General features: G+C 37.7%; 1 protein-coding gene across 9 annotated transcripts; it reads right to left on the bottom strand.

Moving 5' to 3' along the window:
• Positions 1 to 1,536: 1,536 nt before the first annotated feature.
• LOC307130582 (B-cell receptor CD22) lies at positions 1,537 to 27,407 on the bottom strand. 9 transcript variants are annotated; one of them, XM_079823628.1, is made up of 18 exons: positions 27,131 to 27,407; positions 17,426 to 17,458; positions 16,809 to 16,856; positions 16,305 to 16,703; positions 15,261 to 15,581; positions 14,894 to 15,148; positions 14,507 to 14,773; positions 14,073 to 14,333; positions 13,693 to 13,974; positions 13,268 to 13,531; positions 7,913 to 8,167; positions 7,375 to 7,462; positions 7,075 to 7,183; positions 6,805 to 6,938; positions 3,361 to 3,418; positions 3,169 to 3,278; positions 2,934 to 2,988; positions 1,537 to 2,767 (listed from the first exon to the last, which is right to left on the bottom strand). In XM_079823628.1, exons 3-18 carry the CDS (start codon positions 16,840 to 16,842, stop codon positions 2,534 to 2,536), a joined length of 3,126 nt encoding a protein of 1,041 aa, XP_079679754.1. In that variant the 5' UTR covers positions 16,843 to 16,856; positions 17,426 to 17,458; positions 27,131 to 27,407; the 3' UTR covers positions 1,537 to 2,533. The 9 variants fall into 9 exon arrangements, with proteins under 9 accessions (XP_079679754.1, XP_079679759.1, XP_079679757.1 ...); XM_079823633.1 differs by having other exon boundaries at positions 1,537 to 1,845; positions 27,131 to 27,404; XM_079823631.1 differs by having other exon boundaries at positions 7,093 to 7,183; positions 27,131 to 27,404.

Below are 27,407 nucleotides of genomic sequence, written 5' to 3'. Positions count from 1 at the left end.
AAAATGTAACAAGTGATCAAGACAAGTATAAAACAGAACTCTTCCACCCTGCTCCTGAGGACCCATCAAACACACCTGAACCAGCTATTTAAGCTCTTCAGGATAGCTTAAAAGTCACAGGCAGGCATGCAGGACAGTGGTCTCCAGGAGTAGGGTTGAAGACCTCTGCTTTAGAGCACTGCAGCAATGACAATGTTTTTGTAGGCCAACCCAAAACTCAGCATCCCTAACGAAAAAGAAGTCAACTTTAAGTTAATTTTATTAATTATAATTACGTAATGTTCAAATATATTTTTAAGTATACTTTATAGGTGTACTAATATACTAGTAGTATACTTATAAGTGTACTATTTCAATATTGCTTGGGACAAAATAGGCCCACTTTTAGTAGCTATATAAAGTATACTTTTAAGTGTACTATAAGTGTAAGTATGTTTCTCGTTTGCACTGAATCTGTACTACAAGTGAACTTTTAAGTATACAAGTAGTTAGCTATATTTTAAAACTTGTAGCACATTTGCAAATACTTACAAGTTTTCTTTAAGTGAACATAAAATCATACTTACAGTTTTCTGTTTATATATATACACTCTAAAAAAATTGTGCTACATGGCACTAAAAGTGATTATTTGGCTCATAATTATAGAGGAACCATTTTAAGTGCTGTATAGCACCAAATCTTGGTGCTTCAGTGGTTCTTCATTGATTCTTCACCGGTTCTTCGGGATGACTGGTGCTATATAGCACAGCTACCATATACAGAACCTGTTAAGATATGGTGCTATATATCACCAAAAGTGGTTCCCCTATGAGTACAAGCCAATAACCAGTTTTAGTGCCATATAGCACCATTTTATACAATTCTTTATTCAGCTCTATGCACAAGAATCAGAGTTAACAGATTAATTTTTCAAAATAAATTCAAATTTCAAAATAAATATCCTACAAAGCTATTATTATTAAAACATGTCAGCAGATAGTAGGGAGTGGATCAATGAACAAGAGGGTAGTCATGTTACCAGCATTGCCCAGCATACCACATCATATTCCAGCACAGTATAGGGCTATTGCAAACAGAATCGAGTCTAGAGAAATTTTATGTTGCACGCCATTTGAACATACTTTGCTTTTCCGCTGAGCATGAGTGGTACATGTGTGGATCGTTTGGGCAGTGAGCGACGGAGCAAAGAGTACGGCGCACACACAGAGCGGAACTAGGGTTGCCAACCGTTCTGTATAATACAAAATCGTCCCGTATTTAAGGCATCAATGAAGCGTTCCGTATTAAAGAACGCAGTTTGTCCCAGATACTCAGACATACACTCTAAATTGAGAATTAAAGGGGTCATAAATTGAGAAATCAACTTTCATTTGAGCTTTTGATATATAAAAGGTCATGGTAGCCTAATATAAGAATATCCTGTAAGTTTCGGAGCTGAAAACGTCCTTGTTAGTCAAAGAAAAGCTTTTACCCCACTTTCCTAGAACGTTGTCAGAACGTCCCTGCTGGTGTCAAAGACGTCACAGAGGCGGTCATGATGTGGAGTTCTTTAAAGGCAATGGAAGTTTATTTATATAGCACATTTCATACACACTGGCAGGCCTAATTGAAAGTGCTTTACACAGAAATGTAATTAAAATATTCATAAGAAAATAACATTTAAAAAATACAAACAGAAACATCTGGAGTGGAAGAAAAATTAAGTATCAGGATCACAATTTTTCTATTTATATTTGTCAGGTAACTGTGCTTTTAAAAAGTACCCTTGCAGACAAATCTTCCTGGCTTAACTCCAGGGCTAACAAGATCGCTCCCTCTTCTCTCAAACTCTTCACCTAGACAGCCTTAACAAAATAATAAAAAAAATAAAAAATAAAAAAAGATAATTAAAAAAGTTACAATAAGAATTAAAAGAAATAAAAACATGATACAGGTATACAATAATTAATAAAGTAAAAAGATGCTGACGTACAATGGAACATTAAAAACAGTAATAAAAAGAATTCAAAGAATAAAGAGAGAACACATTAAGATAAATGCTATCAGTCGGAGGTACAGTGACACAGTGCTCATTCAGTAAATGCACAGCTAAACAGATGGGTTTTGATTCTGGATTTGAAAGTGGCTACTGTTGGAGCACATCTGATCTCTTCTTGAAGCTGGTTCCAGCTACAGCCGGCCTTGCTTTGAGTGAACCCTTGGTATTTCTAACTGACTTGATCCTGATGACCTGGGTGATCTGTTAGGTTTATATTCTATCAGAATATCTGAAATGTATTGCGGTCCAAGCCCATTGAGTGATTTATAAACAAGTAACAGTAATTTAAGCATAATTCAGAATATTTCAATATTATATTAATGCAATGGCAAGTGACAATGAAAAAATAAAAAGTGAAGTGGAAGGCATTCTTATCTCTCTTATAGAATCATCATTTGTATAAAATTATCTTAATCATAACTTTCAATTAACATATACTAATACTTGAAAATACAGATTCATGTTGTAATACTTAATTTGGAAACTCCCACTGTTTATGTTTTTATGGCTGAATATTCAGTTATGTCCTCATCATCAGAGCTTCTAAGACGGCTCCTCTGATTATGTTTGGGTTCTTTAACAACAGGTTTGGCAGAACAAGACACAGAGGAGTAATTCACTTCATCTTCTTCGCTAGTATCAGATTCCCAGTCTATATTGGTGAATGGAAGTCTTGGTGCACATGCAGAAGAAACATTCTCATAATCAGGATGTTCTAATTGGGAATTCTAGGATGAGGAGGAAATAATGATTAAAAAAAAAGGTTCTCAATGTATACTACACAGCTGTAAAAAAATGTGCTCCGCAACGCTTTTTGGTTTATGCTTACTGTTCATTTTGTAGATATACAGTAATAGAAGATAAAAACATTCTGTTTAAATTCTCACGGTTTACCTTCGACTGCTTATTTTTTGACACCATGGCATAGACTGCTGAAGCTTCAGGTGCTCTAAAAATACAATTATACATTTAATATCAGCAGCATTGCTTTCTGTTACATTTTTAAATGTTAGCATCAAAAAGCATTTTTATGCTCATCACACTATGAATATAAAGATGGAAAGGTGTTATTTAATTTGTGGGAGAGCAGTTATATACTTCTGATTTTTACATTCCCCATCTGATTTACCTTTTTGGCTCATTTTGTCCCTTGAAATCAAGAGTGGCATAGTTTAAGGTAGATGTAGCTGAGTCATTGTCCACATATTCAGGTTTTTGTGGTTTTGGGGAACATTTTCCCTGTAAGAACAAAAAGAGAGTTGTTTGTCATTTTGATGTTGCAATGGCATCATATTGCATTAAAAGAAAAACATTCACTCACCTTTTTCATTTGTGGCAGTTTAATGACAGAATACACCGTGTGGATATTAGATTTCGGCCTTTAGAGGAAAAAAATATGTTTCATTACAAAAAGTGGACACATTAAAGTGATAGTTCACCCCAAAATGAAAATTTGCTGTTAATGTAGTCACGCTCAGGCCATCCAAGATGTAGGTGTCTATATGACTTGGTGAGTCATATAATAAAGTCAATGGCTACCATCACTTTGAGTGTAAAAAAAAAACATATACAGGCAAAACGTCTCGGTTACGCATGGTAACCCTCGTTCCCTGAAGGAGGAGACGTACGTCGGACATCACCGACGAATTGGGATCACTTCAGGTAGCCCCTATCACCTTCGAGATATAGAGAACAGGCCAATGGGCCATTGGAGATTTGCATCTCGCGCTCCGCCCCGCACCACTGGTATAAACAGGAAGTGAGAGCAGCGCACTATTGTTTTTCACTGAGGAGCCGAACTAGTGACTCGGCCATGCAGTGATGGTACAGCAACTGTGGCGACGGGACGTACGTCTCCGTTCCCTCCTTCAGGGAACGAGGGTTACCATACGTAACTGAGATGTTCCCTTTCAGTCGGTCACGTTCGACGTACATCGGACGTCACCGATGTATTGGGATCCCTTTGGAAAACGCCACAGTTACTACCACTTCCAGCGCCCAGTGAAGAGCCCCTCAGACCCCATCTGTTCCGGGCGGGAAAACTCACGCAGGGAGAGTCACTGCTGCTGTTCCGCAAGACCCACTCAGCAGACTATTACACTGGGAAAGCGTACCCAGAGGGACCGCTGCGAAAGCCACATCATGCCCAGAGGGAGTTACTATGTGGAGAATACACGTATGGACTGGCCTTGGGCAGTACAACATACGGAAGTCCCAGGGGTGGCCCTGGCATTGTAGGCGGGGGAACAACACCGCACTGAGACGGCAGAGGAAGCTCTGCCGAGGGAAAGACACAGGCTCGCTGTAGGGGGCCGTACCGTGAAAGAATACACATATGGGACCGCCGTGGGGGTCACAACATACGGAACCCAGCCTAACACAAGTTCCACCAATGCATAACGAATGTTAGACCTGGCGTCGGACGCTCCGCCACGTCCGACTACCGCGGGTTGCGGAGGACTCGTCAGGATTCGTCATTCTGGGGAACTCGACTGGAGCAAATAAGCGCACGTATCCGTTCCAAGGGAAAGGGAATGGTGCAGCAAGCCGACACTTAGAACGGGCACTTCGGTGTTACTGACTATGGGAAGTGAGCACACAGGAAGATACCGGCTCTACACGGAGGCTATAAAATCTAGCGAACGTGTTAGGTGTCGCCCAGCCCACAGCTCTACTATATCTGTCAGCGAGGCGCCACGAGCCAGCGCCCAGGAAGAAGCTACACCCCTGGTAGAGTAGGCTCTTAACCCAAGTGAGCAGGGCACGTCTTGGGTTTCATACACCAAGACGATGGCATCCACTATCCAGTGGGCCATCCTCTGCTTGGAGACAGCCTTTCCCTTCTGCTGGCCTCCGTAACAGACGAAGAGCTGCTCTGAGGTCCTGAAGCTTTGCGTTCTGTCTACGTAGGTCCGAAGGGCGCGGACGGGGCAGAGAAAAGCTAGGGCTGGGTCTGCCTCCTCCGAAGGCAGCGCTTGCAGGCTTACCACCTGGTCCCGGAAGAGAGTGGTGGGAACCTTGGGCACATATCCAGGCCGGGGTCTCAGGATTACATGAGAGTTACCAGGCCCGAATTCGAGGCACGATTCGTCAACCGAAAATGCCTGCAGGTCCCCTACCCTCTTGATAGAGGCCAATGCAGTCGGGAGTACTGCCTTCAGAGACAGAATTTTTAACTCCACTGACTGCAAAGGCTCAAAGGGCGCTCTCTGTAGTGCAGTTAGCACCAGAGTTAAGTCCCAAGAGGGTATAGAGGGAGGGCGAGGTGGATTTAGTCTCCTCGCCCCCCTCAGGAACCTGATGTGAAAATGCATGAAACGTGCGGGTGTTGAACCCTCTCACCGGGAAAAGTGTCCCCACGGGTGCGACGCCCCTGAGCAGGTCGTAGTTTGTCCATTTTATCTTAAACGAAGCCAATTCATCAGCATACGAACGTTCGCCTATCAACAGGTTTTTCTGTTTGGCCGGTGACCGCACGCGTGCGCGCACTGTGGTGAAGTGGCCGTTTGAATTTAACGCAGAATCGATTCTGAATCGTTGGATAACTAATTGCGATGCATCGATGCATCAACCTTTTCTCCCACCCCTACAATGTACTAACATTTAAATAACTCATTTGATACAATGCACTTATTGTGTACATAAATGTTTTTACATTGTACTTACATTTTAAATAATACCTGCATGTAATTATCTGTTATTAATTTATGTAGTTACATTTTTAATTACACTGTTGACCCTTCCCTTACACCTAACCCTACCCTTAAACTTACCCATACCACCACACCTGCCACTAACTTTACCCGTATCCAACCTCAATATCAGCAAAAGTGTTTTGCAATACAATATGAACACAATAAGTACATTTTACTTATTTTTTGATGTAAGTACATAGTAGTTAAGGACACCTAATGTAAAGTAGGACCAAATTTACTTCTAGTACGATTGTTTTAAACACGTAAAACTGTGCAGCACTAACCCACCAAATCATTTGACATATCAGACATTAACAGGCTAATATTGCATTACATTTCACATTCCTTGCAGCAAAATGTATTGCGATGACATAAAATAGTGTGATCAAATGTACAGGTAATACAAAAACGAATTAATTACTAATTCATTCCGTGAACATGATTCATGAATTCCATATCTGTGGATGATGAAAACAACATCTCCCATCGTCCCACTTTTCTTCATAGCGTCCTCAAGCTTTGCCTTTGTTATTGTTTTGAAAATGCGCCCTCTAGCGGTGAAAAATTACAGATTGTACCTTTAATTTTTCATTTAGGTTGTGGCATCCATGATAAGCACAAGTACCACTTTGATGAACAATACAAGAACAACTTCCCTCTCTGTTATAAACAAACACAGCGTCAGCTCACGTGTGAGAATGTCATTATGCGACAGCTTGCGTGAACTTAATCAGGACCATTTGCCGAGATTACAGGTAGTAATGTTGTAAATAACGCTCAGTTTCTTGCACAGACCAATCGCTTCGCTTCATAAGATCTCAATGATACAGAGGAGCCACGGTATTAATTTTGTTTTGCTTGTATCTGTTTTTTTACTCTCAAAGTGATGGTATCCATTGACTTTATTACATGAATCACCAAGGACCATGGTTTCAGCTAAAAATATTCGTTACTGTTCTACTGAAGGAAAAAGTACATCTTGGATGGCCTGAAGGTGAGGAAAGTAACAACAAATTTTCATTTTTGGGTGACTATCCCTTTAATGTCTCCATCAGTTCTGCAGCTGTTACCTTGGATTGAAGTTCTGCGTTTGTGTAGGATCTTGGGAATGGGGTGTTGGATGTGATGGGTTAACCCTTATTCGATTAAATGGATCAGGAACGTCTTCCCTTGACAGATTATCCCGGGTGTTATTTTGTGATCCCTTAGTTCAAATATTCCAAACAGAACATATCTCTTATTAAGCAAACAGATTTTTTTTTAGAATTTTTAAAACCATGCTTATTAAACTGCTTTCAGGTAAGTAACCCAGTTACTGAAACAAAATGAAGTAAAATAACCAATAAAAGTAAGTTTGCCACTGTAGAAGAGCGTGACAGGAATCCTGGGAAAAAACACAGTAGATTATCTGCTCCTCTTTGCTGATCTAATCTTGCCTTGATGATAGTCCTGAAAAATAATGAGCACAATAATTGGAAGATGTTAACTGGAAAAAGGAAATAGGTCTAAGTAGCAGTCACAAACCAAAATCAACATCTAAAAGGACCACTAATATGAATACAAACTAATAAATGATGTAAGCTTATTTTAAGACTATTTTCTTCACTTAAAGAAGAAGAAGAGAAGAAATAGGTATGTACCTGTGTATCAGAAAGATGGCCACAGCAATGAGCATCAACAGGAGAAATAAAGGTAAGATGATCTGGTAGAGCACCTTAAGAGAGTTACCTAAAATAAGAGAGGTTTGGGGAGAAATCATGATCACATCATTTTCAAAACTCAACCCTAACCTCAAATTCCTGACCTAACCCAGTTAAGCTTTTAAAATAGTCCAAAATATTGCAGCATTATACTGTATATATATTATATATATGAGCGTATAGGCCAATACTGCAGCCAGTGATCAGCCTCAAAATACTGATCGCACACCCTCATTCATACACAATACTGACTCACAATTGCGAGATATCACGCAATTTTTAAAAAAAAAAGGTCAGTATAGTGAGATACAAAGTCGCAGTTACCATCAAGACGAAAATGTTTTCATCACTAGACTTTCATCACTTTCTTTAGGACAGGTAAATCATTCTTGCTCAAATATTTGATTTGATTTAGCTTCTATAGTCATTGACATTTTATTATTTGACTTATTTGATGAATGTATTATTTCATACTCACTGCTGACAAATAACGAGATGCTTTTGGATTGGGATTTTCCGATACTATTGGTCGCTGTACAGTAATACATTCCTGGGTTCTGAGGTAGAACAGTGAAGTTCTGTTGGTCTGACAGGACGGTGGTGTTGTCCTCTTCTCTGTACCATTTGTAGTCAGTGACGGGAGGATACGCATCTGCACTGCAGGTCAGATAGACTGCAAGCTCCCAATTCCGCTCATCTGTCATGTTATGAACAATATTTATGTTTGGAGTATCTGTAGAAAACAGGCAAACAGAGAGGAACCTTCATTATCAACATTTATGTGATAAAGTTATATGCAAAACATTCATGATGTATTGTTATAAGTGACAGTCGTGGCACACAACACATTTGGACAGTTTAATATTAATCCATTCAAGTAACAATCATGACAACGTCATTTATTTATGAAAGCTTGTTTCTGCCACTGCATAAAAAATAAAAAAGGTAATTGCAACTTTTTATCTAACAATTCTGCATGATATAAACAAGTCAGAATTGTGGGGAATAAAGTCAGATTTGTCAGAGAAAAACTTGCAATTGTAAGAAAAATATATTAGACTTTATATCCTACAATTCTGACTTTTTTTCTCGCAGTTTAGCAATTCTGACTTTTTCTCACAATTGTGAGTTTAAATCTCGCAATTCTGACCTTTTTTCTCGCAATTCTGACTTTTTCTTGTAGTTTTGACTTTTTCTTGTAGTTTTGACTTTTTCTTGTAGTTTAGAATTTTTTTCTCACAATTGTGAGTTTATATCTTGCAATTCTGACCTTTTTTCTTGCAATTCTGACTTTTTCTTGTAGTTTTGACTTTTTTTCTCACAATTCAGACTTTTCTTGCAATTCAGATTTTTTTCTCATAATTGTGAGTTTATCTCTTGCAATTCTGACCTTTTTTCTCACAGTTCTGTTTTTCTTCTTGCAATTCTGACTTTTTTTTCCTCACACAATTGCATAATATAAACTCGCAATTGCATGTTATGAAGTCAGAATTACACAAAAAAAAAGTCAGAACTGTGAGTAAAAATTCAGAATTTCTAGATATAAAGTCCAATTCTTAGGGAAAAATGTTTCAATTCTGATTGTTTTTTCTCACAATTGTAAGTTTATATCTCGCAATTCTGACCTTTTTTTCTCGCAAATCGGACTTTTTCTTGTTTTGACTTTTTCTTGTAGTTTAGAATTTTTTTCACAATTGTGAGTTTATATCTCGCAATTCTGACCTTTTTATTCGCAATTCTGACCTTGTTTCTCGAAATTCTGACCTTTTTATTCGCAATTCTGACCTTTTTTCTCACAATTCTGACTTTATCTTGTTTTGACTTTTTCTTGTAGTTTTAACTTTTTTTCTCACAATTCTGACAGTTTTTTCTCACAATTGTGAGTTTATATCTTGCAATTCTGACCTTTTTTCTTGCAATTCTGACTTTTTCTTGTAGTTTTGACTTTTTTTCTCACAATTCTGACTTTTCTTGCAATTCAGATTTTTTTCTCATAATTGTGAGTTTATCTCTTGCAATTCTGACCTTTTTTCTCACAGTTCTGTTTTTCTTCTTGCAATTCTGACTTTTTTTTCCTCACACAATTGCATAATATAAACTCGCAATTGCATGTTATGAAGTCAGAATTACACAAAAAAAAAAAGTCAGAACTGTGAGTAAAAATTCAGAATTTCTAGATATAAAGTCCAATTCTTAGGGAAAAATGTTTCAATTCTGATTGTTTTTTCTCACAATTGTAAGTTTATATCTCGCAATTCTGACCTTTTTTTCTCGCAAATCGGACTTTTTCTTGTTTTGACTTTTTCTTGTAGTTTAGAATTTTTTTCACAATTGTGAGTTTATATCTCGCAATTCTGACCTTTTTATTCGCAATTCTGACCTTGTTTCTCGAAATTCTGACCTTTTTATTCGCAATTCTGACCTTTTTTCTCACAATTCTGACTTTATCTTGTTTTGACTTTTTCTTGTAGTTTTAACTTTTTTTCTCACAATTCTGACTGTTTTTTCTCACAATTGTAAGTTTATATCTCGCAATTCGGACCTTGTTACTCGCAATTCTGACCTTTTTTCTCACAATTGTGAGTTTATATCTCGCAATTCTCACCTTTTTTCTAGCACTTTTGACATTATAATTTTTAATGTTATTTCTCTTTTCTTTTTTTTCTCTCTTTTTATTTGTATAGCACAGTTTAATACAACACATGTTGCCCAAAGTGCTTCACAATCACAGACTAAAAACAACAACAGAATAAAAGAAACATATAAACAAACAAGTCATCTACAGGCAGACACACAATAGGACTCAGCACCCTGTCATTAAAGCCCATATTAGAATTCAACAGATGTGATTTTACCATGGCTTTAAAGACAGGTAACGATTTAACAGATCTTATAGTGAGCGGGAGATCGTTCCACAATTTAGGACCAGCTCAAAAACCAGATCCTTTAAAATCATTATAAAAAAGCCTCCACAGTCGCTTGAATTGTTATAAGCTGAGTCTGATCATAAATAAACAACGAAGACACATGTTGTGTGAAACAGGATATCACAAGCAGCAACAGAACAAATACAAACAGAGCAGGTAGATTTCATGCCAGATACACCGGCGCCATCTTGCCTTGGCTCTGTGGCAAAAACCCAGCCAGCACAGTCATGTGGGGCCCATATGGGCGTCACCTGGGCTGTCTAACTGGGGCCCAGCCAGTTTTGTCCTCAGTTTCCATGTAGGCCCCACATGGGCTAGCCCAGATGAAGTGAACACTGCTCAGTGTGCACACTACAGGCTGTTAAATATAACTGAATCAGTGTTGGAGTTAATGAGATAATTAAGTGATAAATGAGTAATGACTGAATATTACTGAAGACTCCTGATGATAACAAGCAGAATCACTGAAGGACAGAGAAAAACACAAAAGACTTCAGACACAACTTCACAAACAGCATTATCAGCTTCCCTTTTTACCTATTAGATTGACTTTCTGTTATCTTAGTTTTTATTGATAATTCCCACTGAGCAAAGGTGTACGTTGAAAAGACGTCCACTGAGGAGCCAGAATGAAAGTTTTTATGACGTCTGTTTTTGACGTGTTCTGCACGTCCGATATAGACGTTCATGGAACCTCAAGGTTATAAACTAGTTTGAATGTGCTCATTGTGGACATATTTCCCATTTGTAATTGCAAAGCAACTCACAGACAGTGTGTGTTTGTCCAGAAATCATGAAAATAAAAGAAACTTAGCTCACACCTTTGGACACTTTAGACAATTTAGCATCTGTAATTCACACATCTTTGGATCGTGAGAGAATCGTGGGATTCAATCCAGGATCTTCTTGCTGTGAGGAGACAGTGTCTCCCACTGAGACACTGGTGCTGCCCTTAATCACAGACATAAGACACACTTTGACTATTTCTGTCAGACGTCTACAGAAGCTCTTACTGAGAATTAACAGAGGTTTAGATGTTGATGTTTATGGTGAATTTGAAGTCACCATTGTGGTGGGAAGCGTTTGCTTTAGTTGGGCTCTTGGTCCCCATTTTTGTGTTAGCTTTTCTTTGGCTGCTGTAACTGTGTGTGAGAAACACAATACTTATGGCTGAGAAAGCAAAGATAAAGTGACTTCAGGTGTTGTCAGCGCCTTGTTGATGACTGAATCATCAGAAGTCTAGAATCTGATGTTGTGCTTTTGAGTTTTAGGTTCTTGTTCGGCAAATAATAATTTGTTTATATACTATAACCTTGTGAATCTGCTGTATTGACACCAATAGCAATAAACAAATCACTCATCCTGAAAGATGATAAAAAAAGCAGGTACACATTGTTTTGAGAAAATATTTCACATAGTCACACGCAGACATCAAGATTTTGCATATGATTCACAACAACGGTGACAATCAAGCATGAGTTTTGTACTTTGAAGCTACCCATCATGCATTGCAGCATGAAGTTTTTTTGTTATGATTGTCACCGTTGTTGTGAATCATAAGCAAAATCTTGATGTCTGCGTGTGACTGTGAAATATTTTCTCAAAACAATGTGCACATGCTGTTTTATCATCTTTCAGGATAAGTGATTATTTTATTGCTATTAGTCCCGATACAGTGGATTCACAAGGTTATAGTATATAAACACATTATTATTTGCCAAACAAGAACACAAAACTCAAAAGCATAACATCAGATTCTAGACTTCTGATGATTTAGTCATCAACAAGGAGCTGACAACACCTGACGTCACTTTATCTTTGCTTTCTCAGCCACAACTATTGTGTTTCTCACACACAGTTACAGCAGCCAAAGAAAAGCTAACACAAAAACGGGGACCAAGAGCCCAACTAAAGCAAACGCTTCCCACCACAATGGTGACTTCAAATGAAACATAAACATCAACATCTAAACCTCTGTTAATTCTCAGTAAGAGCTTCTGTAGACGTCTGACAGAAATAGTCAAAGTGTGTCTTATGTCTGTGATTAAGGGCAGCACCAGTGTCTCAGTGGGAAACACTGTCTCATCACAGCAAGAAGATCTGGATTGAATCCCACGATTCTCTCACGATCCAAAGATGTGTGAATTACAGATGATACGTTTTCTAAAGTGTCTAAAGGTGTGAGCTAAGTTTCTTTTATTTTCATGATTTCTGGACAAACACACACTCTCTGTGAGTTGCTTTGCAATTACAAATGGAAAATATGTCCACAATTTGAACTAGTTTTTAACCTTGAGGTTCCATGAGTGTCTATATCGGACGTGCAGAACACGTCAAAAACAGACGTCATAAAAACTTTCATTCTGGCTCCTCAGTGGACGTCTTTTCAACGTACACCTTTGCTCAGTGGGAATTATCAATAAAAACTAAGATAACAGAAAGTCAATCTTATAGGTAAAAAGGGAAGCTGATAATGCTTTTGTGAAGTTGTGTCTGAAGTCTTTTGTGTTTCTCTGTCCTTCAGTGATTCTGCTTGTTATCATCAGGAGTCTTCAGTAATATTCAGTCTTTACTCATTTATCACTTAATTATCTCATTAACTCCAACACTGATTCAGTTACATTTAACAGCCTGTAGTGTGCACACTGAGCAGTGTTCAGTTCATCTGGGCTAGCCCATGTGGGGCCTACATGGAAACTGAGGACAAAACTAGCTGGGCCCCAGTTATACAGCCCAGGTGACGCCCATATGGGCCCCACATGACTGTGCTGGCTGGGAACAAGCTTCCATATTTATTAGACTACTTAAACTAATGGAAAAACTTTTATCTTTTAGAAAAGTCAAAGAAGCCTTTTTGCTTCTAAAAGATTATATGTGTCAAATAATTATTAGGAAACAATACTCACATTTCACCCTGATGGATGCTGGTTGGGATCTGTTTTTTCCAATGGAATTATTCGCAATACAGACGAACTGACCAGAGTCAGAGATATTCAGGGAATGAAAGTGTAGTTTCTGTGCATGTCCAACTGTCTTAAATTGCCCGTTGAAGCTTTTCATCCACTCATAAGAGGGCGGAGCAGGTTTGGAGCGAGCCTCACATGTAAGAGTCAGCTCACTCCCAAACTTCTGTTCTCCTTTAGAACTTGCAGTCACATTTTTAGGTGCATCTAAAAACACGTGATATATAATAAGATGAAATCCAAATTATTGTTGTTGAAGAAACACTCAAAGTTTTATTTATCAGTTTGAATCAAAGCATCTAATGTTCCTCAAGTCCTTGAAATATCTTAAATAATTGTAGGTATTTTACTTTTGATTGATTACTTACACAACACTGTTAGATTTTGTTCCTTTTCTAGCTTTCCCTCTGAATTCTCTGCTTTGCACTTGTACCTTCCTGCATCTGACTCAGTTACGTTCAAGTATACAGTTAACTTGTTTCCAGATTTAGTGATGTTCCCTCGATTGTTTGGAATATTTCTGAGATCATACTGAGGTCCTGTCACTGTGAGCTTTGACTCAGGAAAGCTTTGAACCGTGCAGACAATGGAGAATTCTTCAAACTCTCTCACTTTACTCTTCATAATTAAACTGAGCTTAGAAGGAGGATCTGCAGAGTTCATGGAGACGTGAGAAGAAGAGACAAAATTATTTGGATGTGTGGAATTATTCACTTTGACTTTAGATTTTAGAACAAAACAGACTTACAAAGCACGTGAACACCAATGGTGAGTGATCTTGTTCCAATGGTGTTATTAACATCACATGTGTAGTTCCCTGCATGTTGAATGGTCACACTGTCAATGTTTAACTCTCCAGTTTGAGATGATAATGTAAAACTAGACAGTCCAGGTGTGTGCTTCCATGTCCAATCTGGCTTAGGGTTGGCATCAGCTGAGCATGTCAAAGTCAGTCTAGAGTTCACTTTTACGGAGCGTTCGCCTTTTATATTGATGTTTTGTGGTGAATCTGTTTAAAAACATGCTTTAGAAAGCTTACCATCACACACTGCATACATGCAGGCTTTGATAGAAATATATAATTATAATTGATTTATATGAAGCGACTCAGCATCTAACATTATAGTTCATTTTGCTGAAAATTAATTACACAGCTTCATTATTAATCACAGCAATACTTACACTTTACAGATACCAAGATTGCATTTGACATCACCGGTTTTAAACCATTACCAGCCTGGCAATGGTAAAAGCCTTGATTGCCTGCTGTAAGATTACTGATGGTTAATGTCTTGCTGGTTTGTTGTAGCACACTGTTGTTATGGTACCATGTAAACTGTGTGGCTTGTGGGTTACTTTCTTCAACTGAACAGTAAAGTTTCAGTTCGTCTCCCTCTTTGAGATCTTCAAATTTGACCAGAGGTTCCACTTTGACATTATTTGGACCATCTGAAGGCACAGAAAATTAATTTTGATTAGAAGAAAGAATTATTAGAGTTAACATTACAAATGATTGAGCAGATGATTGAATGGGGATGGTTTTTCTTCATCTGTTTACATAAAACTCACATTTCACATCAATCATAATGATATTTGATTTCATTTTCCCATGCTTGTTTGTAGCTTCACAATAATATTCTCCACTGTCATCTGGTTTCATATTACTTAGTGTCAAGTCAGACATTTGTTGAGACATTTTTATCTCCTTTTTGAACCATGAGAAGATTACATCAGGGTGCCCTGTGCTTTTGCAGGAGAGAGTGACAGAATCTCCCTCCTTCACATCTTTAGAGCTCACTTTTGCAGCTGTCTCTTTAGGTGCATCTGGAGGAGAAAAGAGATGAAGTAGATGGCTGGAGTGAACAATCATCACATCTGTCAGTTAATGTGTTCAGTAAATATACAGTGTTTAAGTTTATATTCCATATAAACTTACATTCCACAGACAAAGTGATATTCCTGATCTGGAAGCTGTCCTGAGATTGGGCTGGACGACAAGACAGAATTCTTTGGTCATCCTTCCATGTGACATTGAGTTTTAGTTTGGTGACATTTCTGCCCTCTTCATCCTCTTCAGTCTCTATGATCATATCGGTTAATGAGGAGGACGTCCATTCTTGCTTTTGTCCTGCATGGATGAGCCACTCAGGATATTTCAAGCAGGAACTAAATGTGGAACATTTAACAGTAAATTCTTCTGACTCCTTGAGTGGATTCTTTAGCTCTGATGATTTAACATGCACCTTACAAGGGTTGTCTGAAATAAAGAGTAGAATATGAAGTGAAAACAGGTGATTAAAAAACGCGCTTATTCAAAATTTTGGAACATTTTGAGACACATGAGAACCAGCGTTTGGCATAAGGCCAACAGTGAACAGTCTCAGACCTTTGGTTAACTTTTGGCAAGGTTCTCTCAAAGTTAACAGAATGCTCATTCAGAGTTATCTGGTCTTAATATTCTCAGAATGTTAGCGCTAAAACATTATTTATACATTGTTCGTGGAACGTTTTTTTCTGAAACGTTTTAGTTGGACATGTATTTTAAAAAAAAATGTTTTACTACTTGTTTCAGAACTTTCAAGTCCCATAATGTTTGTAAAATTAACTTAACTTTCGCATAACCAAAAACATTTTTTTTAACCATTAAAAAATCTGGACATTTGTTACACTTAGAGAACATGTATAAATAACGTTTTAATAACTTAACACAAAATGTTCTTATAACATATTTTTTGCTAACTGGGATCTTCATGAAGACTTTAAAAAATAGTGTCAGGATTGTATGGATTTATTATATTTTTTTGTATTATTATTTGCTGTTTGTAATTTTTGTAGCCCTTGCTCACATTGTTTCATTGTCTAAAAAAAGACCAGCATGTTCCATAGTAGAAAACGGATAGAGGATAAGTAAATGATGACAAATTAATTTTTTCATGCAAGGAAACAACAAATTAGTCCCATTCAGTAAATCACTGCTCACCTGTGACTGTGAGATTCATTTCTTTACTCATGTACTTATTGTTTCCTGAACCAATGAATCTAAAGCTGTAGTTCCCACTGTCTGATTTTTGTAGATCTGTGATTCTTAAATCACATTGTATCCAGACGTCTGTTTGCTTGTTTGATGTTAAATTGGTAATGTATTCCACTCTGTTGGAGTAATCTGGTGATTGGGGGCGTTCTTCTGTGTCACTGTATACAATAGTCCCCTTAAACAATTCTTTATCAAAATATGGATCTTTAAACCACAGCAATTTCAATGTCTCCTCTTTCTTTAAATAACCACAGGGGATGGTCACACTTGACCCTTCCTCCGCTGTTTTTTCAAGCATTTTTATTTGAATTTCCAACAAGTCAGCGAAGGAGATTGTAAGAATAACTGTAGGAAAAACAGCATCATAACACTTTTATGTATCCCGACAAATTAGGGCCAATCATTTTACAAAAATGAACATATTCAGTATATAATCCAGACAATACATACCAACCAAAAGCAGACAAATCACTTTAGGAACCATCCTTCCTTCAGCTGCTAATGAAATAAAGACATTTATATTATTATTTTGAGCACCAGTGTCTTTACAACAAACTCTGATAGCACATTTGCTGCTTGTCGTTGTGTGTGGGTGAATATGTGTATTTTGGTGGTCGCAGCTGTGAATGAGTCAGACTGTTTCTCCTTCACTTTTTGCTCATCCTTGTGGAACAGGTAAATGTGATTTTGACAACACCCAATTTGTTAATTTCTTTAGTTTAATCTTTCTATTTTCTTTATTTATTATAAAATTTGTCGCCTTATTTTATTCACCCTGCATTTGCAGTAACACTTAAATCAGGCCTATTACTCCAAGTTAAATAACTTAATATTTGTAATAATTGACAAATATTTTTCCCTACACAGTAGCCTACACAGTAAATCTTCAAAACATCAAACAACATGTCCACACTAAAAGGACACAATCTCATGTCAAAGAGTTTTGTTTGAAGAAGCACAGTGCTTGTCATGCATGAGCTTTTCAGTTCATCAGATTGTGTTAGTAATTCGACAAAATGTGTTTTACTACGATAAAAAATTATGAAAGCCAATAAAAATTCTTTTACCTTCAAACCGAATGCGTTGTTCTCAATGGGCAGCTTAACAACATTCAAACCGAGAAACAAAAGGAGAACTTCACCCATGTGTATTTTTTAACTTGTTATATTTGCATATGAACATTCAGATATAAAAAAAAAAAATAAGGTAAAAAGCACATATTCTTGGTAGAGATAAAGAGATATGTTAATTCTGTCACCTAAGCGTGAAGCTCACTTCCCGTGGCAGCGGTTAATTCTGTGTCGAAACTATTCAGAAAATAAAACCCCCTCTAATGTAGGTGTAAAACGTGTATAATAGTGTAGCTTGGAAAAGTAAACGTGAGCATTATTCAGAATGTACATACTGTATGACCATATGGATATACTGTAATTTAACATAATTTACTGAATGACCAAACCACATCCTTCAGTTCTGTGTTCAATAAGGGCTATATATTATTTCTAAGATAGTATAGTTCATAAGCTATGTTTCCATCCACCTATTTTTATGCACATTTGGGGATATTGCCTAAAACAAGCGCTGGATGGAAACGTACAAATGCCCATAAAAAAAAAAAAATGATGTGTTCAATTTAGGCAGATACATTTTTATCTGATGCGCATAAGACTAAAATGAAAACACATTTAACAAATAAATCCTTTCGATGTGCAACAAAAAACTGATAAAACTCAAAAACAAACAAAAAAATGACTTTGCCTCAACAGTGGATATGATTGGACTAACCAGCTGACCAATTTCATTGCCACAGCATCTCAAATGTTGGGTTGATCATTCTGAAAGGCCTGAGCCAAAGAATGTCATAAATATGATTAGGTAAAATTATCTCCCAGAAGTATTCCACACGATTGTGTTCCCAAACACCAGGCATCCAAATACAAGAAAAAAAAAAGTTTATTGCATTCTGTCTGCACACTCAAACGTCATCGCATCAGACTCTTTATTCATTCCGGTAAATTCACAAAAATTGTACACAAATGTGTCCCTGCTCTTGATGCAGAATCACAGATGAACACCTTTGATTTTAATGAGGAAAAAAAGGGTAAATTGATGCCATAATAAAAAAAAAAAAATGCATGTGCAGAGTAAGATTTGTAAAAGTGTACATAAGATTGCAAGCAGCATTTTACTGTTATTTGTAAGTGTAATTAATGTATTGTGAAACTGCAGCTTCATATTAACGCAAAATAAATATGATCTGTATTCTTCTGACTAAACTTTTTCCGTGCTTACACTTTTGACACGTTTTTTTGCCAAAAATAATTGTACGCCTGTGAACATCGATTTGCATGTGAAAACAATGCAAAACAGATTGACCCATGTAAAACAAACCTTTGTGTAAAAAAAAATCAACTGTTGCAAATATCTAAATGACTGTGTACGTAGGGCAAAAAAGTTCCCGAAAGAAACCGATTTTTACAGTTCCGTCTTTCTTTTTAGCAGCACTTACAGTTTTGGCATGATTCTTTCACTCACTGAGATTTGCAAGTGCGAGTAGGAAGGCGAGTCCACCTTCTTGTAACAATGAGGTCCACTGCTGAAAAGTGTGCAGAACCCAAGTGCAGTTTATTCAATAATCCAAAACATAAAACAAAGACTTAGACCCTGTCCACACGAGCACGGGTATTTTCAAAACCGCAGCGTTTTCTACACAGTTTGGCTGTTCGTCCACACACAAACGCAGTATCCGGTTACTGAAACTGGACTTTTTTGAAAACTCCGGGCAGGGTGAAGATTTTTAGAAACTCCGGTTACAGCGTTGTTGTGTTGACGGTGAAACCAGAGATTGCGGCTTGTTAAGTCGAAGTGTGCGCCATTCTCTCCTTTGTTTGACGTCAGATTGTGCGCTGTTATCTCTTTTATTTAGCTACGGGAGTCGAGTCTATGCAATGGCGGACGTAGCTTTTAATAACTCTGCTAACAGCACTTATCACATGTATACATGTGCAGTTATCTCATTGTATTGCAGAATAGAGGCGTCAGAATTCAATAATACAAAATAGTAAGGCAAGTGTGTGAAGCTACAGTCCACTTGTGCCCTGCCCTGTATGGACATGATTGTTTTTTAAAACGGAGGAGGAAAAACTCTGGTTATAAAAATACCTGTGTACGTGTGGACTAGGCCTTAGCTTAACATGGCATGGTTTAACAGAAACCTCACCAACAATGGGTTACATGGACATTCAATACTAAGGCCACATGAGGGCTTAATACACAAGGACTAATGACTAGACAAGGGACAATGATTAAGAAATGAACCAATGACAACATGACATGAGGGCATGGGAATCACATGACAAACCAGGAAACAAGACAGTGAACATGGCAAACTAAGAAACATGAAACAACACCAAAACACACTGTGACATATGTGGAGCCCATCTCTGGACGCTGATCAGGGGCTGGAGTCCATCTCTGGACGCTGGTCAGGGGTTGCAGCCCATCTCTGGACACTGGAGCCCATATCTGGACGCTGGTCAGGGGTTGGAGCCGATCTCTGGATGCTGGTCAGGGGCTGGAGCCCATCTCTGGATGCTGGTCAGGGGCTGGAGCCCATCTCTGGACGCTGGTCGCTGGACTCTGGACATGGACAGAAGAGGAGAGGTGGTCGCTGGACTCTCTGGTGTAGTGGGTACTGTGAGATTGTGCGGCCCCCCATCCACAGTCCCCACAGTAAAAGACCACCCACACAGCAATAAAGCCAAGTCTATATCCTGCACCAGAGTCAAATGAGGTGTAGTACAAAGCTAGGAGCTCATTTACACCATGCCAAAAATGCATTTAGGGCGACATCATTAAAATCCACCTTGCTGGAAAGTTCACAAAACTCAGCTACATAATCCTCTATGGATTGGTCACCTTGACAGAGGCGAAGCAGAGAAACTGCTGGGTTCATGTTTGGCGGTCTAGTATTCTGTAGGGATGGCTGACGCGAAACTGTCGTTTCGGCGCTTTGCCGAGATCCCGAAGCGCAGATGTTTCGAAACACTGCTCCGAACTGTGATTCGAAACACCCATGTCATGTGACTATGGCTAAATGAAGCTTCGAAGTGTTTCATCAGGTGGCGTCTGCCGAAACGGCGTTGATTAAAGGGGGCGGGAACAAACCACACAGTCACACATCTGTATAAACCTAATTCCCCACAGTTTAAAAGTGAAGTAAATCCATCTTGACCTCGTGGGTTTTTGTGAGAGGAGAGAGATTTTGTGATAGCAGTGATTTTGTGATATAAGTGAGATTTATAGTGCGCTTTGGTTAGATAGGCGATATTTAGGCTAGATTTAAATTAGATTGACTGATAGGTATAGACAGTGACAGATAGGATAGATATAGTGACACATTCATATGTTAGATAGTGACAGATAGCACAGCATAAGTTAGAGATATAGAATTATATTCATAGGTGATATATAGATAGATATATTAATAGAATAGATAAAAATGGAGGCTCCACATAAGAGATGCCGTACATTTTTTTTTATTGCTGAACAAATAATCATTTACAAACAGCATGGCAATAACAGAATTTTTTTGTATTACAAAATACAGATCAGGTGCTTGAAAGTACAGTAGAAAAATATATCAGGCAAATCATAATAAAATAAACAAAAAACATTAAAGGCGCTAGGGTTTTGTTTGAAGATCATATTCTTCTATAATGGAAAAAAGACTGATTGCATTTTCATAACTTTGAGGGGTTTTGTATAAGAGTTAAACTCATTATGAAATTAATAAAATCTTGGTTTCACCGTTAAGAACTTTCATTTGTGTAGGCTATATCAAATTTTCCCAGCATGAGGATGTTGTTAATCAGGAAGTTATCTTTGTTATTGTCCATTACAAGAGATGCCGTACATCTGTGATGTGAGTTCATTTCCATTTGGAAACACCAAATAAAGTGAGATGTGTGTATTTTGATAGGCAGCTAGTCTTGATGCACCATTTGAGGAGCACTCATCCTGGCATTTTGGAGGGTGCAGAGGACAACAAGTGTCCCATGTGAGAGGATTTTTTCAAAGGCTGAAGAAATTATATGTAAAAAAAAATATGTAAAAAAAGAAGTCAGCAAACTCCTTCAACAGCAGAGCAAATAATATTTTTGAATAAAAATGTTATGTAACAAATGTGTCACATTGTGGCTTTATTTATTTTATTAATGTTCATTTTTCATGAAAAAACTATAGTTATTCATAATGAGGAAGCTACATGTTTCAAAACCAAGATCATGTAGTTGTCAGACAGCTGTTTTATTTTATTTTTCATCTAGTTCTTTTTTTTTTTTTTTTTACATGGATCATTGTCAAGGTATTTCAGAGCAATACATGCAAGTGACCACTAGATGTCGCTGTAGAGACGGGTGTCGGATTGATTCGAAGCTTCGAAACAATATGGCACATTTGCTTCAACTGTTTCAGTGCTTCATGAAGCCTCAGTCTGCCCATCACTACCCAAGTGCAGTTTATTCAATAATCCAAAAACAAAGACTTGGCAATAAATACTTGGCTTAACATGGCATGGTTAAACAGAAAACTCACCAACAATGGGTTACAGAGACATTCAATTCTAAACGAGGACACATGGCAAACATGAGGGGTTAAATACACAAGGACTAATGACTAGACGAGGGACACCTGCAAACAATGATTAAGCAATGAACCAATGACAATATGACACAAGAACACATGAGGGCATGGGAATCACATGACAAAACAGGAAACAAGACAGTGAACATGGCAATCTAAGGCTGCGTCCCAATTCGCCTACTTATACTACGTCCTAAAAGTATGTACTCTTTTTGTGAAGAAAAATTACATACTTTTGAGTGTGTAGCAGAAGAGTATGCAAGCTTTGGGACATACTACTTCGTCATCTTTAACGGACTCTGTTACATGCGTCCCGTCACCGTTTAAACTGCCCTGTCAATCATCGTCACAGTTCAAATCCCCCACTTTCAATTTAATTTCCTACCGTATCGGAGAGAAATGTAGTCGCTTGTTGATCTGCCTTTCGTGGGTCTTTAATGCAGAGACTCCTCTCATGTGTTTGCAAAGTTAATGGCCAAACGTATCATTACAAAAGTTCTCAATGCTGCTGAAGGAGAAATATAATGTGGATAATATTGAATAAATATATTTTCGTCCGGTTAAATACTGATAATTGCTCACTCAAACCACTTTACCTAATCCTCTCCACTTAACCGTCAGACTTGCGTAACCGTCATGTTTGTAGTTTTTAAACACTTTTTATCCGCGTTTGTAGTTCTAATCGAATCCTCGTCCATCTCGCAATGGGTTGTGGGCAATATCAGCCGTTAGAGTGCGCATCGATCTGCACTTCGGATTCTGACCGGAAATAGTAAACCATCCGGGAATCTTTGGAATACTTTTTTCAACATACTAAGATTTGGGACATACTAATTCTTTTTTTGAATACTATTTAGTACGGATAGTATGCGAATTGGGACGCAGCATAAGAAACATGACAGTGAACATGACAAATTAAGAACATGACACAACACCAAAACACACTGTGACACTTATGTAATCAAATGAGCTGCTCGCTGACTCTCCATTTACTCTTACTTGATTGGTTCAATAAACACCAAAGATGCCAGAACAGGGGCCTCATTTATAAAACTTTGAGTAAGATTTGCGTCAGAAGTGGTGTACGGATGAAACATAGGACGTGCGTACGCACAGAAATATTTGGATTTATAAAACCGTGCGCACGCACATCCTACGCAGTTTTCCCTAAATAAATCACAATCAATTCTAAATGTAGCACAGCTTTTGCGGCTTCATGTCACGCCCATAGTTGCCCATAAATAGTCCGTGAATCGCCCACAAGTTAATATTCATCGATTGTGAAATCATGGCAAACAAAGAGAGGAAATAAAAAAAACGTAATTTCACTCAGTGTGAAGTAGAAGTTATTGTTGGCGAGGTGGAAAAGAGGAGAAAAGTGTTGTTTGGAGGGCACAGTTTGGGGATTACTAATGCCAAAAAGGCACTTGAGTGGCAAAAGGTTGCAGACGCCATAAATGCTGTAGCCTCACAACCTCGGACCATGGCCGAAATAAAAAAGAAATGGTCGGACATCAAAGTAGAGGCAAAAAAGTGTCTAGTGCTCCATCGCCAGAGTGTGTCCTCGTTTGCCAGCAAGTCTTCTTGCTGTCTGAAGATGTTTTCACTCCGAATCCTTCCATTTGCCATCTTCTAAGAGCGCAAGATCAGCCATTGTGCGTCATTACGCATTGTGATGGGGCATTTTATTTCCATCCATTTAATTGCATCTGACAAGCTACAGATGTCGGTTATAATCTACGTGGAAATGGGAAATAGTTCCGTGCAAATGTAATGTCTTGCAGCTCTCTGAATGGTTGAGACATACGTCAAACTTTATTTTATCAAAAATAAAACTAAAGGCATATGCATGAATACCATGATTCCGTAGCTGATGAAGAAATTTTACTATGAAAACAACTTTCCCCAGTGGACAATTAATCTATCTATCTATCTATCTATCTATCTATCTATCTATCTATCTATCTATCTATCTATCTATCTATCTATCTATCTATCTATCTATCTATCTATCTATCTATCTATCTATCTATCTATCTATCTATCTATCTATCTATCTATCTATCTATCATCTATCTATCTATCTATCTATCTATCTATCTATCTATCTATCTATCTATATATATATCTATCTATCTATCTATCTATATATCTATCTGCATCTATATCTGCTCCGCAGATCAGTTTTGTACATTAGCTATTTCGTTCTGTTTACCATATTATTTATGATGATGAATTGCATAACATGCCAATATTATTGCAGAACATATTTCATTTTTCTTGAGTACATGTGTTAATTTGCATTTCTGTTGTAATTTTCGTTTGATTTTGTTTGTTTTACACTGCAGATCGATCAAACGGGTGTTCGTGTAGGCTGTTAATTGTAAGACTTGCTTTGTGAAGTCTTCATGTTATTTATGAGAGGCAGTATTGCCATTTCTTTTACACAACGGTCTACAGTTTCACATACTTTCACGTGTTTCTTCCATCTGCCGATGGTGTCACCATTTCTCATTTCACCCGTTTTTGTGTGTACGCCTGGGTCAGAGCTTGCGTGAAGGACCTCACATTTTCCCGTCAAGTTTGCTTTTTATAAATACCAATTATTGCATAGAGTACACCTTCTTTTGTGCGTACGCAACGTTTATAAATGAGGCCCCAGATCTTTATCTTAATTTGGCTCTGTCACAGTTCATGAATGCACCATCTCTCTTGCTCTATGTGTGTGTGTGGTTGTGTTGGGGGCGTGGTATCTGATTACCTAGCACTCTGATCACGGCCACCTGCTGCACTCATCACCTGGGCTATATATATATATGTGTGTCTCACGATGCCTTGTTGTCAGATTGTTGCAGTTTGTCCGGTGGTTCATGGCTGTCCGTGGGTTCCTGGTGTTGGTGTTCTCATCTTCCAGATTCCTGGATTGTGCCGGATTCAGTCTGCCCATTGCATCCCTGCGTTGCCGTCTGATTGTCTTCCTGGGTTCTGCCGCCCTGGTCTGCTTCCAGCCCGAGTCTGAGTCTCTGTTTCTGATCCACTGAACTTTCTGTGCTGTTGTGAATCTGAGTTTAATAAATTACCTTGTTTAACTCGCTATTGGATCTTCTGTCTCTCCTTATCATCTGACGTTGCAGGCTCAGCATCGTTCTCGTTGCCTAAATTGTACTTTAAATTTAATTTACACTTGCAATATTATGTACACTTAAACCAATCTTACCCTGCGCATGCGATTCTTTATGGTATCAATTTACCTTCATAAAAAAACTATATGACAATGGATTCGAACCCAGAACCGAACCTCAAACACACTCACTAAACAAACGCTCTACCGCTGGACTGCGAATCTATAAGAAGATTCTCAGGACTGACAATGTAGTATTATGTTATAGTTAGGAGATGTAACGCGTAACAACTGAGACAAATCAGACACAATTATTTATTCATTATATTTAATGAATGATCAAGCAAACTTACTCTCCCAACTAAGTTTGGTGAAACCATCCCCCAAAACTACAACTAACATCCATAGTGCAGCTACCAGCGTTGTGGACCCGCCTATAGGCGCATATTACTAACATGCACTTTAAATAACAAAATATATATATATTGAGCCAATGACTTGCTGGACGTGAAAATGATAATTTGTTGGGTTGAAACTAGCAAAAAACACTTGCGTCACGCCTGGCACCGCATGTTATTCTGCAAGATGCATGCATTTTCATTTTTAACCAATAGAGGGCCAAACGTCAAATAGTGTACCTTTGGCATTGTCTAGTTTTTTATAATGCTTATATTGTTGAAATACTCAAGCATTTAGATTTTTTTTAAAGTTAATTTTTAACTTGAGCTTAAATGAGGAAACAAAATTGACTGCCAGTGGATGCTAACAATGCTAAGAAGAGTGATGCAACTTAAAACGTAAGAAACTAATGGACCACTCATAGAAGCCAAGGAGTGTGAGTGGTAAAAATAATGGATTTCAGCAAGTCATTTCCACGTCTCCCCTCCAGAATATCGATAAGTAGGGGAGCGCGGGGCACAACCTAACACGGGGTTAGTTGTAACGCGCATGTTTTAACCCTTTCCACACATGCCAGAATGACGAAACTTAGTGTATTTACTAGTTGCCATATCAAACATATTTAGAGAAAAAATAGCGCCAAAATTAAACTTACTGAACATGTATTTAACAATAGCAAAAGTAAATTTCTTACTTAAGTTTAGTTTTCATCTTTGTTTTTTGTGTTTATTTAAAATAAGACAAATCCGATATTATTGTAATCTTATATCTGTTATTTAACAGTTGAGATCGTTCTTTAATGCTGATCTAACCAGCAGAAGACACGCGCTTCGGTTTAAATCCCAGTTGTGCAGATGGGGTGCGTTGTAACACTGCGTTACAATGAGCCCCTATTCGATATATGCCATTATATTCTATACTTTTATGAGTTATTTTGAGAAACCATGAGAAAACGGTGAATAATGACTGAGAGTTAATGTTCAGAAATTATTAATTATTATTATGTTTTGAATAATGCAATGTTCTGTTTTTAGCAATGTGTTTGTACTCAAACTCAAAAATGCTTATATTTTTAATGATTAAAAAATGCCATTATTTTATTTTAAAAAGTTAATGATTGTATTTTGTTGACAAAATATTTTAGTTTGTCTTGTATATTTTTTTGATTATATCAGATAACATTTTAAGCTGTAATTTGGTCATGTTACATTGTGCCCCACCACTTGTTACAATGTACCCCACGAATGGGGCATGTTGTCACATTTCACTTCCATTCTTTCGGGGTAAATCAAGAAAAAAGTATACACAATATTAATGAAACAAAACCACATAATTGTACTAGACATGTGTGCAATTAATGTGGGAAACAATAAATACTCTGAACCCCAAGTGGATTTACACAAACTGAGAAAGTCAAAAAGCGTTAGGTTGTGCCCCGCTCTCCCCTAGTGCCAAAGGGGAACTTTCATTAGATTAGCATCAAGAAAACATCATCACAGCCCTCTACAAGATAATAAACTCCCTTGATGAAATTATCAAAACAAATTCAAACAACTTCGAAGAGATGAAATCTTCCCTAATTTTTTTCAATGCAGAATTGTAGACTTACAGAAGTGCGAAGGCGAATAAACAGCCAAATTTGCAGACCAGGCAAGTGGTATTACTCATTCAGAAAGCAGAATCACTGAAGAAGAGCACTAGATGTGTTGGTGACTGCGATTATAAGTTCCAGAAACATAACGTATGAATTTTAAGGTCAAAGTGAAAATAAGAAAGGAGTGGTGTCTGAACTTGTGGAAAAAAATTATTGAGGCAGAGGATGTAGCTGGAAGATTAGGAAAGCCGGTGTCCTGTTGACAGTGGGCCATTATTATTTCGTTTGCACT

The sequence above is a fragment of the Gobio gobio genome (assembly GCF_949357685.1).
Source record: "Gobio gobio genome assembly, chromosome: 8".
NCBI lineage: Eukaryota > Metazoa > Chordata > Actinopteri > Cypriniformes > Gobionidae > Gobio > Gobio gobio.
This window is presented reverse-complemented; position numbering and strand designations above follow the sequence as displayed.

Coding starts and splice junctions, on each gene's coding strand:
- LOC307130582 (XM_079823628.1), bottom strand. CDS start 16,842: ATGGTTCCTAAAGTGATTTGTCTGCTTTTGGTTG. Junction 14,334..14,506: donor AATCTTGGTATCTGTAAAGT/GTAAGTATTGCT, acceptor GTTTTTAAACAG/ATTCACCACAAAACATCAAT. Junction 2,768..2,933: donor CAAAAAATAAGCAGTCGAAG/GTAAACCGTGAG, acceptor TCCTCATCCTAG/AATTCCCAATTAGAACATCC.